Below are 20486 nucleotides of genomic sequence, written 5' to 3'. Positions count from 1 at the left end.
TTGTCGTTTTTATGGCACTACATACACTCCCTATTGTAAAAACTATGATACAAACCAATATAAGCGTTAGCATTCGCACTCATCCGATATCGTATTCACAACTATACTTGCTGGCCGCTTGGGGCGCTGCTGTCACAGTGGGTAACAAAAACGAGACAGTGTCGTGACTGTTATGTTTGACTGTGCTATCGAATTCATGCATAGTCGTTCTCGCTGTTTATCTGTCTCTTTATGTCTTTGACGAAATGTTTGTGTTCAATTTCAAATGTGCATAGACGGAGTAGCGTTCTTGTGTTTGGGAAAGTGTTGACTGTGTTTTCACAGATACAAACAAAATGGAAAATTTATTGTGCACATATCATGTAGTGTGTGTTCTGCTCCATAATGCGTAATTCATAAGTTTCGTACTTCATGTCAAGCCGCATGGTAAGAAGAAATATAGAATCCCTAAGTAAGGAAATTTCAAGTGTTGAGCAGAAACTGCAAGATGTTTTGAAATCGAAGAGTAAGAAGCCTGGTCTTGGGCGAAATGAAACTGCGAGTCGCGACATTGAATTGTTTATTACTGGACCGTCGGGAAAGAAACTACCAACAGCGATAGTGAAGCCAGACACGCTATTTCGGGCGCGCAAGGCTTCTGGCAAATGTGTGGATGTATTTGAAAATAATGACGGTACTGTCAAGGTGACAATAGAGCGGAATAGCTCCTCTCGCGAAAACCGCAGACGTTCTCGCAGTACACCAGAAATCAATCTTGCGTCGGCAGATGATGATAGAGCTACAAAGTCAAGCGAAAACATGAAAAAAGTTGCTGATCGTCGAAGTACGACAGGAGTAATGCCAAGAAAAGTGAAAGCAACGCCGAGGTCCTTACACCAGTCATGGGGCGATGTAAGTGTTCATGATAATTCGTTGGCAACGATGTCTAGACTAGATCCTTGGTTTCGCAACCATGCATCAAACAATGTGCGAACTTAGATTTAATTGTATGTATTTATTGAGAAGATAATAGCTCACAACTCAATGACGAAATTGTAAACAAAGCACTATGACATAATGTTTGTTTGGCGAAACGTCCGAAGTAAGGTACACTAGTAGAGCAATATTATTGTTTTCACTCTAATGAATACGTTGATGAAATTCGCAATCCATATCTTGTAGTCTGATAAGATCTGGAAGTTTGGGACCTGTTCATTCTATTATTTTATATACACTGTGATGGAGGATAGAGACTTTCAGTATGATCTTTCAGTTAGGGTCTAATGAAAACTTCTGAAATACCAAAATACATCTAAAGTATTAATGGTTGCTATGTTGGTTACCATCTTTTGTATGACATTTTCTATCCTTTTATTTTTACAAATTGTGTGAGAATTCCTGTTTGTGACAGCTTCATTACTATCCGAGTTGGAAATTTAAGACCGTAATTTACAAATAAATAGCATTTTTATTTATTAATATAGATACAGATAGGTAAATGAGGTTTAGAAAACCAAAGGCAATTCTTAAAATGTTATATAATTTCAAATTTATTTGTAAGGTGCTGGATGGGAAACACAGGAGTGCAAATGCAACACAGCAGCCAAGAAAGACACAACAAGGAAATCTGATTAAAAAGCAGCCTGAAAAGTGTGATAATAGTGATGTACGTCCTTCATCTGTGGCCCCTGCTGTTCAGCGAAAGGATTCGAACAATGCTGTGAAGGAAGAGAACTCTGCTGTTGCTAGTCGTACCTCCATCTCAAAAAATAATGCTTCAGAATCTATACCAGCTTGTAAACCTCAACATGATACCAGTTCCTTATCACCATCCAGTTCGTCTTGTTACAGGTAATATGAATTTGGGATTAAATAAGGTCTGAGAAGTCCTCTTGGTGATTGCACGTCTGAAGTTTTTCGCACATTAATGATGTCTAGTTTATCATCATTATTTGCCTTCTATCTCTTCTGTAACTATTTCCTGTAGTTACAGAAGCAGAGAAAATAATAGTAATATAGCACTAAATAACTTTCATTTACATGGAAATTGATTGTAATGCTGTTATAAAGATACGTAATCACATTTCATTCTTGATATGTTGTAAAATATGTTCTTATAATACTGTGTAATGACTGCAACTCTATGCACATTCTCCCAAAATATGTAGTTAAAAATGAAATACTGGATCTGTCAATATCATTTGTCTGTTTTGACCCAAGATGTCAGCAAAACAGTGGATATAAACCACTCCTCTAAATCCAGTATGCTTAAAATGCACGTCGTAAGAGGAAAGATATATTGCATGATAACCAAATTGACTATCTAACAGAAGATTGTCAGATCTTTCACAAAACACACTGAAATTCATGTTGTATGTAAAGGATGTTAGTGGGACCAAAGTTAGTGTCTACTCAGTAGTGGATGAGACTGGAACTGAAATTTAGGGTAGTAGACTAAAAGCTGTGATGCTTAACTTGGTTTTCAAATGTTCCTTTACAATGGAAAACCTAGGAGAATTGCCCTAATTTAACCCTTGTACCACTGAAAGATGGGTGAAATTTGTATTAATGTCGGTGATAATGAGAAACAACTGAAATGTTTGAACAAGGCTCCAGGGTCCAATGGAATAATTATCAGATTCTATATTGAATTTGCAGCTGAGTTAGCCCCTTTTCTTAATACACTGAAGAGCCAAAGAAATTGGTACTCCTGCCTAATATTGTTTAGGACCCCCACAAGTGCTGCAACATGACATGGAATGAACTCAGACTAAGGTCTGAAGTAGTACTGGAGGGAATTGGCACCATGAATCATGCAGGCCTGTCCATAAATCTGTAAGAATATGAGGGGGTGGAGATGACTTCTGTACAGCACGTTGCAAGGCATCCCAGATGTACTCAATAATGTTCATGGCTTGGGAGTTTGGTGGCCAGTGGAAGCATTTAGACTCGGAAGAGTGTTTCTGGAGCCACTCTGTAGCAATTCTGGACGTGTCGCATTGTCCTACTGGAATTGCCCAAGTCCTTTGGAATGCATAATAGACTTGATGGATGTAGGTGATCAGACAGGATGTTTACATACATGTCACCCATCAGCTTAGATTAGATTAATACTAGTTCCATGGATCATGAATACAATATTTCGTAATGATGTGGAACGAGTCAAATTTTCCAATACATGACATAATTAAGTTAATTTAACAAGATACTTAAGTTAATATAACAACTTTTTTATTTTTTGTGTTTTTTTTTTTTTTTATTTATTTTTTTTTTTCCTTAATTTATATCTAAAAATTCCTCTGTGGAGTGGAAGGAGTTGTCATTCAGAAATTCTTTTAATTTCTTCTTAAATACTTGTTGGTTATCTGCCAGACTTTTGATACTATTTGGTAAGTGACCAAAGACTTTAGTGGCAGTATAATTCACCCCTTTCTGTGCCAAACCTAGATTTAATCTTGAATAGTGAAGATCATCCTTTCTCCTAGTGTTGTAGTTATGCACACTGCTATTACTTTTGAATTGGGTTTGGTTGTTAATAACAAATTTCATAAGAGAGTATATATACTGAGAAGCTAATGTGAATATCCCTAGATCCTTAAATAAATGTCTGCAGGATGATCTTGGGTGGACTCCAGCTATTATTCTGATTACACGCTTTTGTGCAATAAATACTTTATTCCTCAGTGATGAATTACCCCAAAATATGATACCATATGAAAGCAATGAGTGAAAATAGGCGTAGTAAGCTAATTTACTAAGATGTTTATCACCAAAATTTGCAATGACCCTTATTGCATAAGTAGCTGAACTCAAACGTTTCAGCAGATCATCAATGTGTTTCTTCCAATTTAATCTCTCATCAATGTACACACCTAAAAATTTGGAATTTTCTACCTTGGCTATATGCTTCTGATTAAGGTCTATATTTATTAATGGTGTCATACCATTTACTGTACGGAACTGTATGTACTGTGTCTTATCAAAATTCAGTGAGAGTCCATTTACAAGGAACCACTTAGTAATTTTCTGAAAGACATTATTGACAATTTCATCAGTTAATTCTTGTTTGTCAGGTGTGATTACTATACTTGTATCATCAGCAAAGAGAACAAACTTTGCCTCTTCATGAATATAGAATGGCAAGTCATTAATATATATTAAGAACAACAAAGGACCCAAGACTGACCCTTGTGGAACCCCATTCTTGATAGTTCCTCAGTTTGAGGAATGTGCTGATCCTTGCATATTATGAGAACTGCTTATTTCAACTTTCTGCACTCGTCCAGTTAGGTATGAATTGAACCATTTGTGCACTGTCCCACTCATGCCACAATATTTGAGCTTGTCTAGCAGAATTTCATGATTTACACAATCAAAAGCCTTTGAGAGATCACAAAAAATCCCAATGGGTGGTGTTCAGTTATTCAGATCATTCAAAATTTGATTGGTGAAAGCATATATGGCATTTTCTGTTGAAAAACCTTTCTGGAAACCAAACTGACATTTTGTTAGTACTTCATACAGCCGTTCCAACTCCAAATTAACTCTCCCAACAGAAGAGTTCAAATGAGGCCGGTCATGGCGTCTCAGGACAGATACAAATTCAACATTGGTATGTCTCGATGCCGACGCAATCTTTACCAGGTCACACTCTATACTGTACCCAGGATCTCTGTCGATGCTGTTCCCTGGCCCTCCCACAATAAAAACGGTGTCTTCCCTGGTAAATCGTTTACAGAGTGAACCTAAATCCCCTGTCACCTGATCCAGACTAGCACTTGGTTTGAAAAAATTTGTGACCTGGTATTCTGGTCCTAATTCCTCCTGCAGAAGTTGGCCTACACCTCTGGCATGAGAACTGCCTAACAACAAAACTTTCTTCCTTTTCGATGACTTTCCTACATTCTTTTTCAATTTCCTATTGAAAGTTTGTTGTGTCCTGTCTACACCTACCTCTGCTTGAGGCTCATCAGTTTCTAACTGAAGCAACAGGTCAAACTTATTTTTGACATTCACCACAAAACTGTCAGACTTAGTTCTAGGCCTGTTCCTTCTGTTACCTGTTGCCACTTCCCACCTCTCTTTGCCCTTCTCCCTCCTTAACCTGTCCAGATCTTCCCTAGCCTGATCTAGCTCAGCCTGAAGGGCAGCAATTTTCCCCTCCTGTTCCACTATCTTCCTATCTCTGCTGCAAATCCTACATAACCACTGATGAGCCTGATCCACTTCCCCGACACCCACGCCACTGCAGTCCCCCCAGTGAAAAAAACTACTGTATCCATCACACCAAACCCCGGAACTAAGAATTCTACGGCAAGTCAGGCACTTCTCACTCATGGCAAAAATAATACTTTAGCTAGAATAAATAAATTAAATTACCGAAAATCAAAAAGACGTTACAAGAATTAAGCCTATTCACAAATGTATATAAGCAAGTTTCTGATTTAAAATTACGCTGTTTTTCTGAGATCTGTATTAAAACAATGAAGGTATACGCTATTTATTATATATTTCACTCGATGGAATGAAAAAAAGGACAATTAAACGAGATACTTAAAGTTTGATTCTCCAAAAACGTTACGAGAATTAAGCCTATAAACAAATGTATATAAGCAAGTTTCTGATATAAAGTTACGCTGTTTTTCTGAAATCTGTTTTAAAACAATGAAGTTATACGCTATTTACGGTAGTTTACTTATTTGTTACCGAGAAACTAGTTAAATTACCGTGAAACAAGAAACAAACACGTTTACAAAATTTAAGCCTAAGCGCGACTTCGCGAAGTTACGATCTTTTCGTGTTTTCCGAAAAAATACGCAAAGAAAAGTCAAACCTTCAACGACAAGACTAAACGATACACTAATGCACGTATTTAATTTGTTATCGGCATTAAATTAAATTATATTCCTGTCTAAATCACTTAACTTTCTGGAAATAGTTTCTGGCGTCACTTACTCGGCGGCCATCAGAGTCATATCTAGATGTACCATGGGTCCGATATCAATCCAATTGCATGTGCCCCATACCATTACAGAGCTTCCACCAACTTGAACAGTCCCCTGCTGACATGCAGGGTTTGTGGATTCATGAGATTGTCTCCATACCTGTACACATCCATCCACTCAATATAACTTGAAACAAGACTTGTCTGCCCAGGCAATGTGTTTCCAGTCATCAACAGTTCAATGTCAGTGTTGACGGGCCCAGGCGAGGCATAAAGCTTTGTGTCGTGCAGTCAGCAAGGGTATACGAGTGGGCCTTTGGCTCCAAAATCCCATATAAATGATGTTTCATTGAATGGTTCGCATGTTGACACTTGTCAATGGCCCAGCATTGAAATCTGCAACAATTTGCGGATGGGTTGCCCTACTTTCACATTGAACTATTCTCTTCAGTTGTTGGTCTCCATTCTTTCAGGATTTTTTTTCTGGCAGCAGCAATGTCAGGGATTTGATGTTTTACCATATTCCTGATATTAGAAGTACATTCATGAAGTGTTGTTCAGGAAAGTCCCCACTCCCCCATCGCTACCTCGGAGATGTTGTGTCCCATCGCTCTTGCGCAGACTATAAAACCACATTCAAACTCACTTAAATCTTGATAACCTGTCAATATACTGATCTAACAACTGCGCCAGATGCTTGTTGTCTTGTATAGGCACTGCTGGCCACAGCACCATATTCTGCCTGTTTACATATTTCTGTATTTTAATATGCATGCCTATGTCAGTTTCTTTGGCGCTTCAGTGTACAACCTAGGGGGGGAAGGTGCCCAGCGGTTGGAAAGAAGCACAGGTAGCTCGCATGTTCAAGAACAGTAGTAGATGTGATCCACAAAACTACCGTCCAATATCTTTGACATCACTTTGTTGTAGAATCATAGAAGAGATTCTGAGCTCAATCGTAATGAGATATTTTGAAAGAATGACCTCCCTCCATTGATTCTGAGTTCAACCATAATGAGGTATTTTGAACAGAATTACTTTCGACACACCAACCAGCATGGATTCTGAAAACATCAATCATGTGGATCCCAACTCTCAATTTTGTCATGTGACATACTGAAAGCTTTTTATCAAGGCAGTCAGGTAGATGCAGCATTTCTTGATTCCTGAAAAGCATTTGACTTACTATCACACCTGCGTTATTGTTAAAAGTTTGATCGTATGCGATATCAAGTGAAATCTGTGACTGGACAGAGGACATAGTATGTTATATTGGATGGAGAGTCATTGACAGATGTAGAAGTAACTTTGGCTGTGCTCCAGGGAAGTATATTGAGGCTCTTGCCTTTCATGTTGTTTATTAATGACCTTACAACCAATATTAGTAGTAACCTCAGACTTTTTACAGATAGTGCAGTTAGCTGTAATGAAGTACTGTCTGAAAGCAACTCATAAATATTCAGTCTGATCTTGATAAGATTTCAAAGTGGTGCAGATCGGCAACTTACCTTAAATGTTCAGAAACTGCACTTCACAAGACCAAAATGCATACTATTCTGTGAGTATAATACCGGTGAGTCACGATTGAAATCAGCCAATTCCTACAAATACTTAGATGTAACACTTTGTAGAGACATGAAATGGAATGATCACATAGGCTCAGTTGTGATAAAGCATATGGTGGACTTCGGTTTATTTGTAGAATACTGGGAAATGCTATCAGTCTACCAAAGAGATTGCTTACTAATCACTCGTTAACCCATTCTAGAATATTGCTCATGTGTGTGGGACCTGTACCAGATAGGACTAATGGGGGTTACTGAATGTATACAGAAAAGGACAACGTGAATGATCATAGGTATGACCCATGGGAGAGTGTTACAGTGATGCTGAAGAAACTGAATTGGCCGACTCCTGAAGATAGTCGTAAACTATCCCAAGAAAGTCTACCATAAAACTTTCAAAAACCAGCTTTAAATGATGATTCTAGGAATATACTACAACCCCTACATACCATTTGCTTAGTGATTGTGAGGAGAAGATTAAAATAATTACAGCGCACACAGTCATTCAGTCAATCATTCTTCCCATGCTTCATATGTGAATGGAATGGGAAGAAACATTAATAACTGGTATAACAGGATGGACCCTCTTCCATGCACTTTGCAGTAATTTGCAGAATATAGATGTAGATGTCATCTTTGAACCTGACATAGACCTTGGATTACATCGCTTATTAGTGATCACCACAGCCAAGGTTTTGTATTCACCGTCATTAACTTCTTCAGCTTGTGACCAAACTGTTACTCTCTAACCTAACCTAACCTAACCTAGAGCTCTACAGATCAATCTGTCACCACAACCCACATTCCGGAAAATAATATAGAAGCAAAATAATTGTCGAGTGTTCTGTCTCTGTGTATTTATGACCTCACACTCCACATCATCATTAGGTGTAGTTTTATAGACAATGTCTGGTATAAGTGGGGTCAGATGTATCCTCCTAACCCCCCCACCCCTCCCAAAAAAAAAAAAAAAAAAAAAAAAAAAAAAAAAAAAAAAAAAAAAAAAAAAACGCACATTACTACATCCCTATACAAGAATTAAAACAACTTTGTGACTGATGTTTCAGAAAGTCATGTGGTAGTGGTCAGTTACAAATCAATCTCAGTAGTTCTTTCTGGAGTGTCCTGTGTTGTCAGTTTTGTAGGTACTTGCAGAGCTTTGTCAAATGTGTCCAGTGCATTGGCAACACTATTATCCTCCAGCCCCACATCATAAGGGGCTCACACTCTTTGATGAATATGTGCTTGACGAGTGCAGAGCCCCAGCCATTGTGGTACTACTTCCTTTTCCATGCTGAAGGTCTATCCTGCTATTCTTTCGAGGATGTTCTTCCTTGAGCTTTTCTTGTCCACCGTTTTCTTATATTCTTCACTTTGATGTTTGTTCTCTTTCGATTTTATCCTCTCTTTCTCCTCGTGTGTTACTGTGGGCCTGCTCGTGCATTTGGCACACAAAGGGTGGTTGGATAAAGAGTAATTCCCAGCAAATGGGTTGAGAAGCGGGACTGACACATGCTCCCTGGTAAAGGCCAGACCATGGGAAGGGTGATTGCCGGAGCTGATACCTTACCAATCACCAATTGATCCCTCTATCTCTGATGAGGGAGATGTGACCTGAGGTGGAAATATTCGCCTAAGCCAGGTTAGTACCCCTGAGTGGGAATCGTTGGGAGGAAGGAACTCTGCATCGGAGATGCTGGCAATAACAGGGGATCAAATTTATTGAGAACACCAGACCAATCCTCTTGTCCTGTGTCTACCAAATGGAATGTAAAGAAATAAAGGAAATAACCATCTTCCACGCGCACTTCACTATTTAGTAGTGTCCCTCTTGGAAGAAAGTAAGCATTTTGTTACAGTAAATCTGCATGAGTAACGGAATCCAATCATTGAGACAGGCAGTGCATTTCAGGCACAAAAACTGTTGAAAGCTATGCCCTTCCATTGATAGCCCATTTGTGTAGAGAACTATAGAACACACAGTTTTTCTCACAGAATTCTTACCACCTGTCCGTTTCATGAGCCGACTGAAGGAGAAATCCAAAGTTACCTTTTCGATAAATGCATAAAAACAGTCCATTGAGCCACAAGGATAGACAATGAATTAGTGCCCACCTCTACCTATTCTGTGCATTTGACTGAATGGTTGGTTGGTTTGGGGAAGGAGACCAGACAGCGTGGTCATTGGTCTCATCGGTTTAGGGAAGGATGGGGAAGGAAGTCGGCCGTGCCCTTTCAGAGGAACCATCCCGGCATTTGCCTGGAGTGATTTAGGGAAATCACGGAAAACCTAAATCAGGATGGCCGGACGCGGGATTGAACCGTCGTCCTTCCGAATGCGAGTCCAGTGTCTAACCACTGCGCCACCTCGCTCGGTATTTGACTGAATGGAACTCCTGTTGAAGGTCAAGGCAAGCTATTACATCATCAGTGTAAGACCGTGCATACTGAATCCGATGCGTTGCTATAAGTGTCAGCATTTCACTCACACCTCCATCCCCCACCCCACCCCACCCTCTCCCCTTACACTTGCAGTAACTACATATTGTTTTATCCTGCGATTGCCCTGTGTACCTCAATGTGCAGGCTATACAGAAGATCAAGATGAGGGAAAAGGTTTCACTTACCGTTGCTCAGAAAATATTTGCCATCTGAAAGCCTTCCATGCCACCATCTGGCAATTATGGAATTATCATGGATACACCACACCCAAACAAGAGTAAGAACACACAGACCTGCAACCATCAGTTCAGTGTCCCAATTGTAAAATCCTCGAGAACTGAAGTAGCATTCTTGTGTACCACTACTGTACCTGGGCAACATACTATAAAACCTTCACCCACGCACTGGAAGCCTCTCGTGACTCGTACAGAACTACATAAATTTAATTTCATCTGACAAACACAAAGCCACTAAAAAGAGAATAAATAAAAAAGTTCTTCCCCTTCATTGTCTCAGATATCCTCCTCAACAGTAACACAATGTAAAAATATCGCTCGACTAATCTCCACTCCTCCAACGAGAATTGCCAATTGATCCTCTACTGTACAGAAAGCTGGTTGACTCTTGGAGGGAAACCCTGCCTCTGAAGATATAATTGAGCTGCTTCTGAACTTTGTAGTCCAATGAATACAAAACCAGACACTATGAAGCTGCCAAGGTGATTGCCACTAACCCATATGCAATCACTTACCCTTAACTATGGCTGTATTTCAATGGAATATATGTGGCATCAGATTGTATAGAATAGAACTGCAGCTAGTACTATGTTCACAGTCCCCAGCTCCTTCATGCTTGCAGGAAACGAAAACCGAACCTCAAGACTATTTCGATCTGTCACACTTAATCCCGATACTCTACGACCTTCCTCCCAATGAAAGGACTCCAACTCATAGGGGTGTAATGAGGCTCACCCAAGACAATGTCAGTGGCCAGATCATTCCATTCAACACCAGGTTGCAAGCTGCTGCTGTTCATATTTACCTTCCTGCCATTTTCTCTTGGGTCCACATAACCTCTGTGCTTGATCTTATCATGGTGGAAGTGCTGCAGCTTATTGGCCAGCTCCCAACACCTTTCTTGCTGCTTGGTATCTGCAGTGCTCACCACCCCGTGTGAGCGTCCCCAGACCCTGCATGAGGGGGCACTCCCATCAAATATTCTGGGTCAGCTTAATATCATTTTACATAACGCAAGTGGACCCAAATTTCCCTCACATTTTATACATTCATTGTTACATCCTGATTTCTTCTGCAGCACACAGCTTGCTTGCCATCTACAGTAGTCTGTCATCTCAGACACAGTTGTGCATCAATTTCCTGTGTGTAATTTGCTTGCTGAACCATGCACAGTCCTGCGTCATCATCTCAGTTGCTGAATGTTCCCTCTCATGATGAACCCCAGTGCCCTGGTAGACTGATTAATGCTAAAATGTGGATCACATGTGAAAACATACTGTCTGTCTTTGAATGCCACCCCACAGTGGAGAATGATGTCCAGTATAAACACATGCAAACCATCGAAGTATCAGAGGTAGCATAAAGCAATTTGGAGTTTTGTTGTTAATTCTCTTAACCATTTTACTCCCTCTTCTGCCATTTAGGATAAATACCATTGTTTTGCTATAAAAAAGGTCTATCTACCACTTCCCAGTCTGGCTGATGCAATAATATTTTAGTGGAATTTGTCGATATCTATGCGTAGACACATTCAGAGTACCAAGTAGAAGGACTGGTGGCACATGTAAACACGTTCAGAGCACACAGGGACAGGTACAAAGGCGCACACGTTAACACGTCCAGAGCAGTTAAAGGGTTAACAGCAGCATACTTCAGTCTCTCTGGAAAAATGCCTTGGGTTAGTGATGCACTACGTATTTCAGATAAGGCAGGGCTTATTATTTGGGAACAAATCTTTAGTACTCTGTTGGAAACACCATGAAATTCAGATGAGCTATTATTTCTGATAGAATCAGCTAAAACTTTTACCGCAAATATTGTGGAAATGGTAATTGCTGTTGATGTGCACTTTTCACAGAATGGATTGGTAGTCAGGGGCTCATATTGTAGCCAATCAACATATTGTAATAATACTTAGGAAGTGTGTTTTTTGTGCAGACATACACCTTTTTTAAATGGAACAGTGCCTATTAAACATTAACAAACAGTTGGGGTAAATTAAAGTGTCAGTAGTGCTTGTCACAGGATTCTATTATGAGTTGTTAACGAGATATCATATTTTGAAAAGTTCCCACATTGACACTTGTTCAGTACCTGTAGTAGCACACACTAAAGAGCAACCCAAGTGCATACACTACTTACACGGATATCGACCAGTAATGAGACAATTTATCATCAGATTGTGTTCAGAAGGACCACCAGTGGGGCAGTAAACGCTTAAAGTCTGGTATGATGTCTGAGCAGGCTGCAGTAATGCGTCATTCCATATCATTGGATGTAGTTTGTTTGTCCTTGTAGAGAGAGTCTTTCAGCTCTCCCTACAGAAAAAAGTCTACGGGTGTCAAATCTGAGGAGTGGGCTGGCCCAGGTATGGGTCTTCCATTACAATCCAACAATTTGGAAACAATTCATGGAGACATGCTATAGTACTTTGTGCACTATGGGCTGGACAGCCATTATGTTGGTACCACAGGTTCATCCTAGTCTGCAGAGAAAAGTCTTCTAGCATCCGTGGAAGATGATCTGTTAGGAGGGTGCAATACTTGATCATGTTCAGTGTTACATCTATGAATAATGGCCCATCCCCACCACACCATACATTTACACTTCATGGACATTGACATTCTTTTTAACAAAGTCAGCGGGGATTGTCAGCAGGCCAATAGTGCATGTTTCAGCAGTTTGCCTGGCCTTGCTTGGTAAATGTGGCTTCATCACTAAATAAGGTGCAAAATAAATCAGGAGTATTCTGTCTTAATGGCCGTGTACAGAAGTTGACATGATTCTCATAATCAATTCCATGCAGCTCTTGATGGAGAGAGATGTGATAGGGATGGAATGTACATCGATGGAGAATGCGTAGAACACTTGCCTGATTAATGCCACTTCCTCATGTGATTGGGCGAGAGCTAGTGTGAAGATCAACTGTAATAGCAGCAAGAACATTAATTACCCCATCTTCTGTCATCACCTTTCTCCTTCTGTTACATTGTCAAGATGCTACACTCTCACTTTCACATGACTAGTTGGAAAGGTTGATAAAAAAATGCTGAGATGGTTGATGTCTATTGGGATACCTTTCTGCATACGCCGTACAAGAAGGGATTGCATTCTTTCTATACTCCGCATACACCATGAGCATCTCGGCTTTTTCTGCATGGGTAAATCCCACCGTCCAGTCACAACCTAATGCTTGGACTGGCACACACTAACGGACTAGCAAGTCACAGTGCATTCAAGGAATGTACAAGCAGACTGTAAGGAAACATAACAATGTCGTACCTAGCAACTATGCACATTGAATGGCACAAACAAGTGTCAGTTTGGGAACTTTCCAAAATATGATATCTCGTCAATGACTCACACTAGAGTCCTGCAACAAACACTACTGACATTCTAGTTTACCCTATGTTCAGTTTGTTAATGTCAATGGGAATTGTTCCATTTAAAAAAAGTGTATGTATGCACAAAAAATACACTTCCTAAATATTATTACTATCTGTTTATTGGGTAACAAGACAAGCCCCTTACTACCAATACATTCTGTGAAAACTGCACGTCAATAGTACTTTCCATTTCCACAATATTTGCGTTGCAAGCTTTTCGTGATTCACTCTGTATAATTTTCTTAATTTCAGTAGGAGAAGTTGGTGATACATTTGTGGCTTGCAGTCTGGACTCAGCAGCCAGAGCCTGTGGTCGTGTGTGTGTGTGTGTGTGTGTGTGTGTGTGTGTGTGTGTGTTTTGCCTATTTCTGAAGAAGGCCATGTTGGCCAAAAGCCCACTTTTTTGTTTATTTTTTATTTTTTTAACTCAGCATCTCCATTATATGGTGAGTAGCAACTATCCCTTTCACAATATTGTTACAGTCATGTGATTGAATTTTATGAGAGCTGCTTTTTCAACATACTGCTGTCATTTTTCTCTTGAGCTGTTTGTCCCTCTACTTTTTACTATATTTAAGAAATGATTATTAAATATATTTGCTGCCAATGACTCATTTGTGTCTGCATTATGTTTTTATTTCTTTATCATCTTTCGTTACTTTTGGTACTGATATTGGATACGTCAGGATATACATGAATGTGTTACAAAGCATGTATATAAAAAAACATAAATATATACAATTTTTCACACATTTGTAACAGAGATTAAAAGTTGACACCATATAAATAAGATTATACACATACCTACAAAAAGTATTATCAGATGGGATTAAGAAAATAAGTATAATTATGCTTAATTATAATGGCCAGCACAGTGTCTTTACATTAATTACATGGAGTTTGCCAAAGAATCTCTTATTTAAGAATTTTGTATACTGTGTATAGCCCTTCAGTTCAGTTCAGTAGCGATGTTATCCTGTTCTGTGGCTGAGTGTCCTGTCTCTCGTTCCAATACATTCCATATAGTCTTAAGTCTTTAAAAAAAAATTTCTTTTTAAAGTTCTGTCTTGATTGCACCACGTATGCTACAAGAACATAGGTGACCGGTTTCAGTCATATCACATGACCATCATCAGACCTGTAATTTAATTTAGAAAGTAATAAAAACCTTACTAGATTGACAATAAAATATGACAAAATGCTTATAAGGATAAAATGCTTTTTTATATTTGTCAGGATGACATGACCTAGCATTAATAATGACATCAGTAGTTGTAGGCATTTTTTAAGTCAATGAACCACTGGATGCTAAAATTACCCCTTGAAGAAAATGAGATCAAAAAAGAAACAACTATTCTAAAACAGATTGCGAAGACCAATTCTTTTGATACACGTCAGGTTGACATTATGTTTAATAAAATGCAACAAACACAAAGTACACCAATAATAGGAGCTCATAAATACACAAAAATGACATACATGGTTAACATATCAGGTAGGATCAGTAATTTATTTAAGAATTCTGAAATAACAACAGCATTGGAAACTAACAGTACTTTGCAAAATAAATTAAGACATACTGTAGGTAATGATAACGATAGATTTCTCAGATGAGGGGTTTAAAAGATCCAATGTCGTGATTGTAAAAAAATATACATTGGCCAAACAGGCCGGAGCTTTACTGTAATCAGTCTTCGGCCATCATATAACTTTTAATAAGCATGCCGAAGGGATGGCACAACAGAATTTGCAAGTCCTTCATTACACTAATAAAGGCTTATTATTAAATATTTTGGAGGAGATTGAGATATATGCCCATTATAGAGATGAACCGTCAGTGCTTCTCAATGAACCGCTGGATTTTCGTGAAAAACATTTTTATGACCTCTTTGACGAAATTCTATGAGCACATACATACTCTTTTGTTCAGAAAATCATAGGACCCAGTTGTATCCATGGCAGAAATGTACCTTGGAGCAGTACGTAAATATTTATATCACAATTTTGTACTTCCAAATAGAAATATTACGAAATACGACTCCATTTTTAATAAATCAGTTCTATGACATTTTAAAAAGTGTATGTAATATCATAGCACTCTGCAGCTGATCATTTCATTATTACATATATCACCAGTGGCAAATAAAGTTAATATAAGACAGACAGACTGAATCTTGCATAGGTGTATACGTGCAGTCGAGTCACAACTCTCATATCGATATGATGCCGCAATGCCAAAGACCTTCACAACATTGTTGACTGTGAAACCATTGTGGTAGTACCACTGTAGCCCATACAGGGCACACTGAGTATACATCGTCTGTACAGTTATTTTAAAGCTTTTAATTGATATTTTATACAGTATTTAAGTAGTTCCATGGTTGTAAAGAGATATTTTATACATAACAGTTTTTTTATGTTATTATTGTACTTTGTGTTTTTTTACACTGATTGGTTGATGTGAGGTAGAGGGAGAAGAGGTAGGTGGAGCATCTTCGTATTTAAGCGTATGCCCGTCACTTGCTGGCACCAGTTGACATCACAGCAGTTGAGAAGAGTGCTTCACCTACCATCTTTAAAGGATGCCATGGGTATAGCAAGTCTTATTGTATTTTATCATATTTTGTCATATTTTATTGTCAATCTAGTAAGGTTTCTATTACTTTCTAAATTAAATTACAGGTCTGATGATGGTCATGTGATATGACCGAAACCGGTCACCCATGTTCTTGTAGCATACCTGGTGCGATCACGACTAAATTTTAAAAAGAAAAATTTTTTGATCGCTGTTCCAAAAATGTTTATTAAAATTGTTAAGTCTATTGTTGGAATTACTGATTTCTGACATTATGCGAATGTTCCTCGACTTTACAATAACTTCCCTTCGTAATTTTGAGTAGCTTTTGTACTATGCAACTACTCCAGGATCTCTACTTGTTCTTCACAAGATGCTTTAATCCCTCTAGTGGGCCAAGGTTTTTTTATGAGTTGTTTAATGTCCTCCTTAATTAGTTTATGCGGAAAGCTATTTTCAAATAATGAAATGAATTTATGAATAAAAGAGACAACTCACCAGAAGGCAGAAGTGCTGCATCATTGATAGGTACACAAACAAAAAGTACAGAGCTTGGCTTCTTTCGGAGCGCACTTCCTTTTTCAAGCTTGTAAGACAAACCTGCAGAACCACACACACACACACACACACACACACACACACACACACACACACACACACACACACACCTGTCTCCCTACACTGTTCTCAGTCGAATGACAGCACTTGTCTGGCCCACAGTGAGTGAACTGGGGTGAGGTAATAGTGTGGGGTGGGTGAGGGATGGAGAGAGGTGGGAGGTAACAGGGGGTTGAGGGGGGGGGGGAGGCGTCTAGTGGCTCATGGGAGAGTGGGGAGCCGTCTGTGGGCTAGCTAGGGGTGCAGGTAGAAGGGACAGGTGGCAGACGGCTGGGCACGTAATTTCATAGGTCTGCCAGCTGCCCCGTCTACCTGCACCCCTAGCTAGGCCACAGATGCCCCATTCTCCCATGAGCCACTAAACACCTCCCTCCAACCCCCTCCCTGCCTCTCAGCTCTCTCCATCTCTCACCTCACACCCCCTTCCTACCCCAGTACACTCACCGTGGGCCAGGAAAGAACTGGCGGACGAATGAACACAGTGTAGGGAGACACAGCCAAGCTCTGTAAGTTTTGTTTCCGTACCTATCGATAATGCAGTGCTTTTACCTTTCGGTGAGTTGTCTTCTGTATTCCTAAATAATGTGTAATTCTCAATCAGAACTTTCCATACATTATGATATGAATTTATCATAGAATAGAAAAGTTTTATGTTAGCATTTGGGTCGTTACAGATTTCATCCCAGGTCATCTCTTGTAAACTATTCGTAAAAACATTTCTCCAGGAGTCATCAATTATTTCCACTGATTTCAAATGATGAGTATCTGTACTGAAAGGCACTCTCTCGTTTATCTTAACTAGCCATGCATCATGATCAGAGAGAGCATTTGTTACTGTTGTTGTTGTGGTCTTCAGTCCTGAGACTGGTTGGATGCAGCTCTCCATGCTACTCTATCCTGTGCAAGCTTCTTCATCTCCCAGTACCTACTGCAACCTACATCCTTCTGAATCTGCTTAGTGTATTGATCTCTTGGTCTCCCTCTACAATTTTTACCCTCCACGGTGCCCTCCAATGCTAAATTTGTGATCCCTTGATGCCTCAAAACATGTCCTACCAACCGATCCCGTCTTCTAGTCAAGTTGTGCCACAAACTTCTCTTCTCCCCAATCCTATTCAATACCTCCTCATCAGTTACGTGATCTACCCACCTTATCTTCAGCATTCTTCTGTAGCACCACATTTCGAAAGCTTCTATTCTCTTCTTGTCCAAACTAGTTATCGTCCATGTTTCACTTCCATACATGGCTACACTCCATACAAATACTTTCAGAAACGACTTCCTGACACTTACTCGATGTTAACAAATTTCTCTTCTTCAGAAACGATTTCCTTGCCATTGCCAGTCTACATTTTATATCCTCTCTACTTCGACCATCATCAGTTATTTTACTCCCTAAATAGCAAAACTCCTTTACTACTTTAAGTGTCTCATTTCCTAATCTAATCCCCTCAGCATCACCCGATTTAATTTGACTACATTCCATTATCCTCGGTTTGCTTTTGTTGATGTTCATCTTATATCCTCCTTTCAAGACACTGTCCATTCCGTTCAACTGCTCTTCCAAGTCCTTTGCTGTCTCTGACAGAATAACAATGTCATCGGCGAACCTCAAAGTTTTTATTTCTTCTCCGTGGATTTTAATACCTACTCCAAATTATTCTTTTGTTTCCTTTACTGCTTGCTCAATATACAGATTGAATAACGTCGGGGAGAGGCTACAACCCTGTCTCACTCCTTTCCCAACCACTGCTTCCCTTTCATTCCCCTGGACTCTTATAACTGCCATCAGGTTTCTGTACAAATTGTAAACAGCCTTTCGCTCCCTGTATTTTACCCCTGCCACCTTCAGAATTTGAAAGAGAGTATTCCAGTTAACGTTGTCAAAAGCTTTCTCTAAGTCTACAAATGCTAGAAACGTAGGTTTGCCTTTTCTTAATCTTTCTTCTAAGATAAGTCGTAAGGTTAGTATTGCCTCACGTGTTCCAACATTTCTACGGAATCCAAACTGATCTTCCCCGAGGTCCGCTTCTACCAGTTTTTCCATTCGTCTGTAAAGAATTCGCGTTAGTATTTTGCAGCTGTGACTTATTAAACTGATAGTTCGGTAATTTTCACATCTGTCAACACCTGCTTTCTTTGGGATTGGAATTATTATATTCTTCTTGAAGTCTGTGGGTATTTCGCCTGTCTCATACATCTTGCTCACCAGATGGTAGAGTTTTGTCATGACTGGCTCTCCCAAGGCCATCAGTAGTTCTAATGGAATGTTGTCTACTCCCGTAGCCTTGTTTCGACTCAGGTCTTTCAGTGCTCTGTCAAACTCTTCATGCAGTATCTTATCTCCCATTTCATCTTCATCTACATCCTCTTCCATTTCCATAATACTGTCCTCAAGTACATCACCCTTGTATAAACCCTCTATATACTCCTTCCACCTTTCTGCCTTCCCTTCTTTGCTTAGAACTGGGTTGCCATCTGAGCTCTTGATATTTATACAAGTGGTTCTCTTCTCTCCAAAGGTCTCTTTAATTTTCCTGTAGGCAGGATCTATCTTACCCCTAGTGAGACAAGCCTCTACATCCTTACATTTGTCCTCTAGCCATGCCTGCTTAGCCATTTTGCACTTCCTGTCGATCTCATTTTTGAGACGTTTGTATTCCTTTTTGCCTGCTTCATTTACTGCATTTTTATATTTTCTCCTTTCATCAATTAAATTCAATATTTCTTCTGTTACCCAAGGATTTCTATTAGCCCTCGTCTTTTTACCTACTTGATCCTCTGCTGCCTTCACTACTTCATCCCTCAGAGCTACCCATTCTTCTTCTACTGTATTTCTTTCCCCCATTCCTGTCAATTGTTCCCTTATGCTCTCCCTGAAACTCTGTACAACCTCTGGTTCTTTCAATTTATCCAGGTCCCATTTCCTTAAATTCCCGCCTTTTTGCAGTTTCTTCAGTTTCAATCTGCAGTTCATAACCAATAGATTGGGTCAGAATCCACATCTGCCTCTGGAAATGTCTTACAATTTAAAACCTGGTTCCTAAATCTCTGTCTTACCATTATGTAATCTATCTGATACCTTCTAGTATCTCCAGGATTCTTCCAGGTATACAACCTTCTTTCATGATTCTTGAACCAAGTGTTAGCTATGATTAAGTTATGCTCTGTGCAAAATTCTGCCAGGCGGCTTCCTCTTTCATTTCTTCCCCCCAATCCATATTCACCTACTATGTTTCCTTCTCTCCCTTTTCCTACTGACGAATTCCAGTCACCCATGACTATTAAATTTTCGTCTCCCTTCACTAGCTGAATAATTTCTTTTATCTCGTCATACATTTCATCAATTTCTTCATCATCTGCAGAGCTAGTTGGCATATAAACTTGTACTACTGTAGTAGGCATGGGCTTTGTGTCTATCTTGGCCACAATAATGCGTTTGTTACTAGGTAAACAGTTTTTTCTTACTTTGAGCTTCACCAAAGAAAACATTGTCAATTAGGGTCCTGCTTTCTTTATCCACCCTTGTTGAAAAGTTAATTACTGAACTCAAACTGTAGAATTCATATAAGGTTTCCAGGTCATTTTTCATGTTGATTTCCTTTAGAAAATCTACAATAAACCCGTCACAGACTATTTACTGCTTGTTGATGTCTGTCAAATAGAATAGTAAGGAATCCAAATTCCTCGTGTGTGTGTGTGTGTGTGTGTGTGTGTGTGTGTGTCTGTGTCTGTGTGTGT

The 20486-nt window shown here is 39.4% G+C and overlaps 1 protein-coding gene across 2 annotated transcripts in view; it reads left to right on the top strand.

Annotated features, from left to right (window-relative positions):
• The first annotated feature begins 254 nt into the window (after positions 1-254).
• LOC124622494 overlaps positions 255-20486 on the top strand; it is a 151994-nt gene continuing 131762 nt past the window's right edge. For both annotated transcript variants that reach the window (XR_006980636.1, XM_047148207.1), the window contains exons 1-2: positions 255-891; positions 1541-1830. Coding sequence is in view for 1 of the 2 variants with exons in the window: in XM_047148207.1 (XP_047004163.1) it covers positions 412-891; positions 1541-1830 (770 nt within the window). In the remaining variant the exon portion in view is untranslated. The remainder of the gene's footprint in view (positions 892-1540; positions 1831-20486) is intronic.

Source organism: Schistocerca americana, chromosome 7, assembly GCF_021461395.2.
Source record: "Schistocerca americana isolate TAMUIC-IGC-003095 chromosome 7, iqSchAmer2.1, whole genome shotgun sequence".
Lineage (NCBI taxonomy): Eukaryota > Metazoa > Arthropoda > Insecta > Orthoptera > Acrididae > Schistocerca > Schistocerca americana.
Note: the sequence above shows the minus strand (reverse complement) of the source record. Positions and strands in the feature narration are given on the sequence as shown.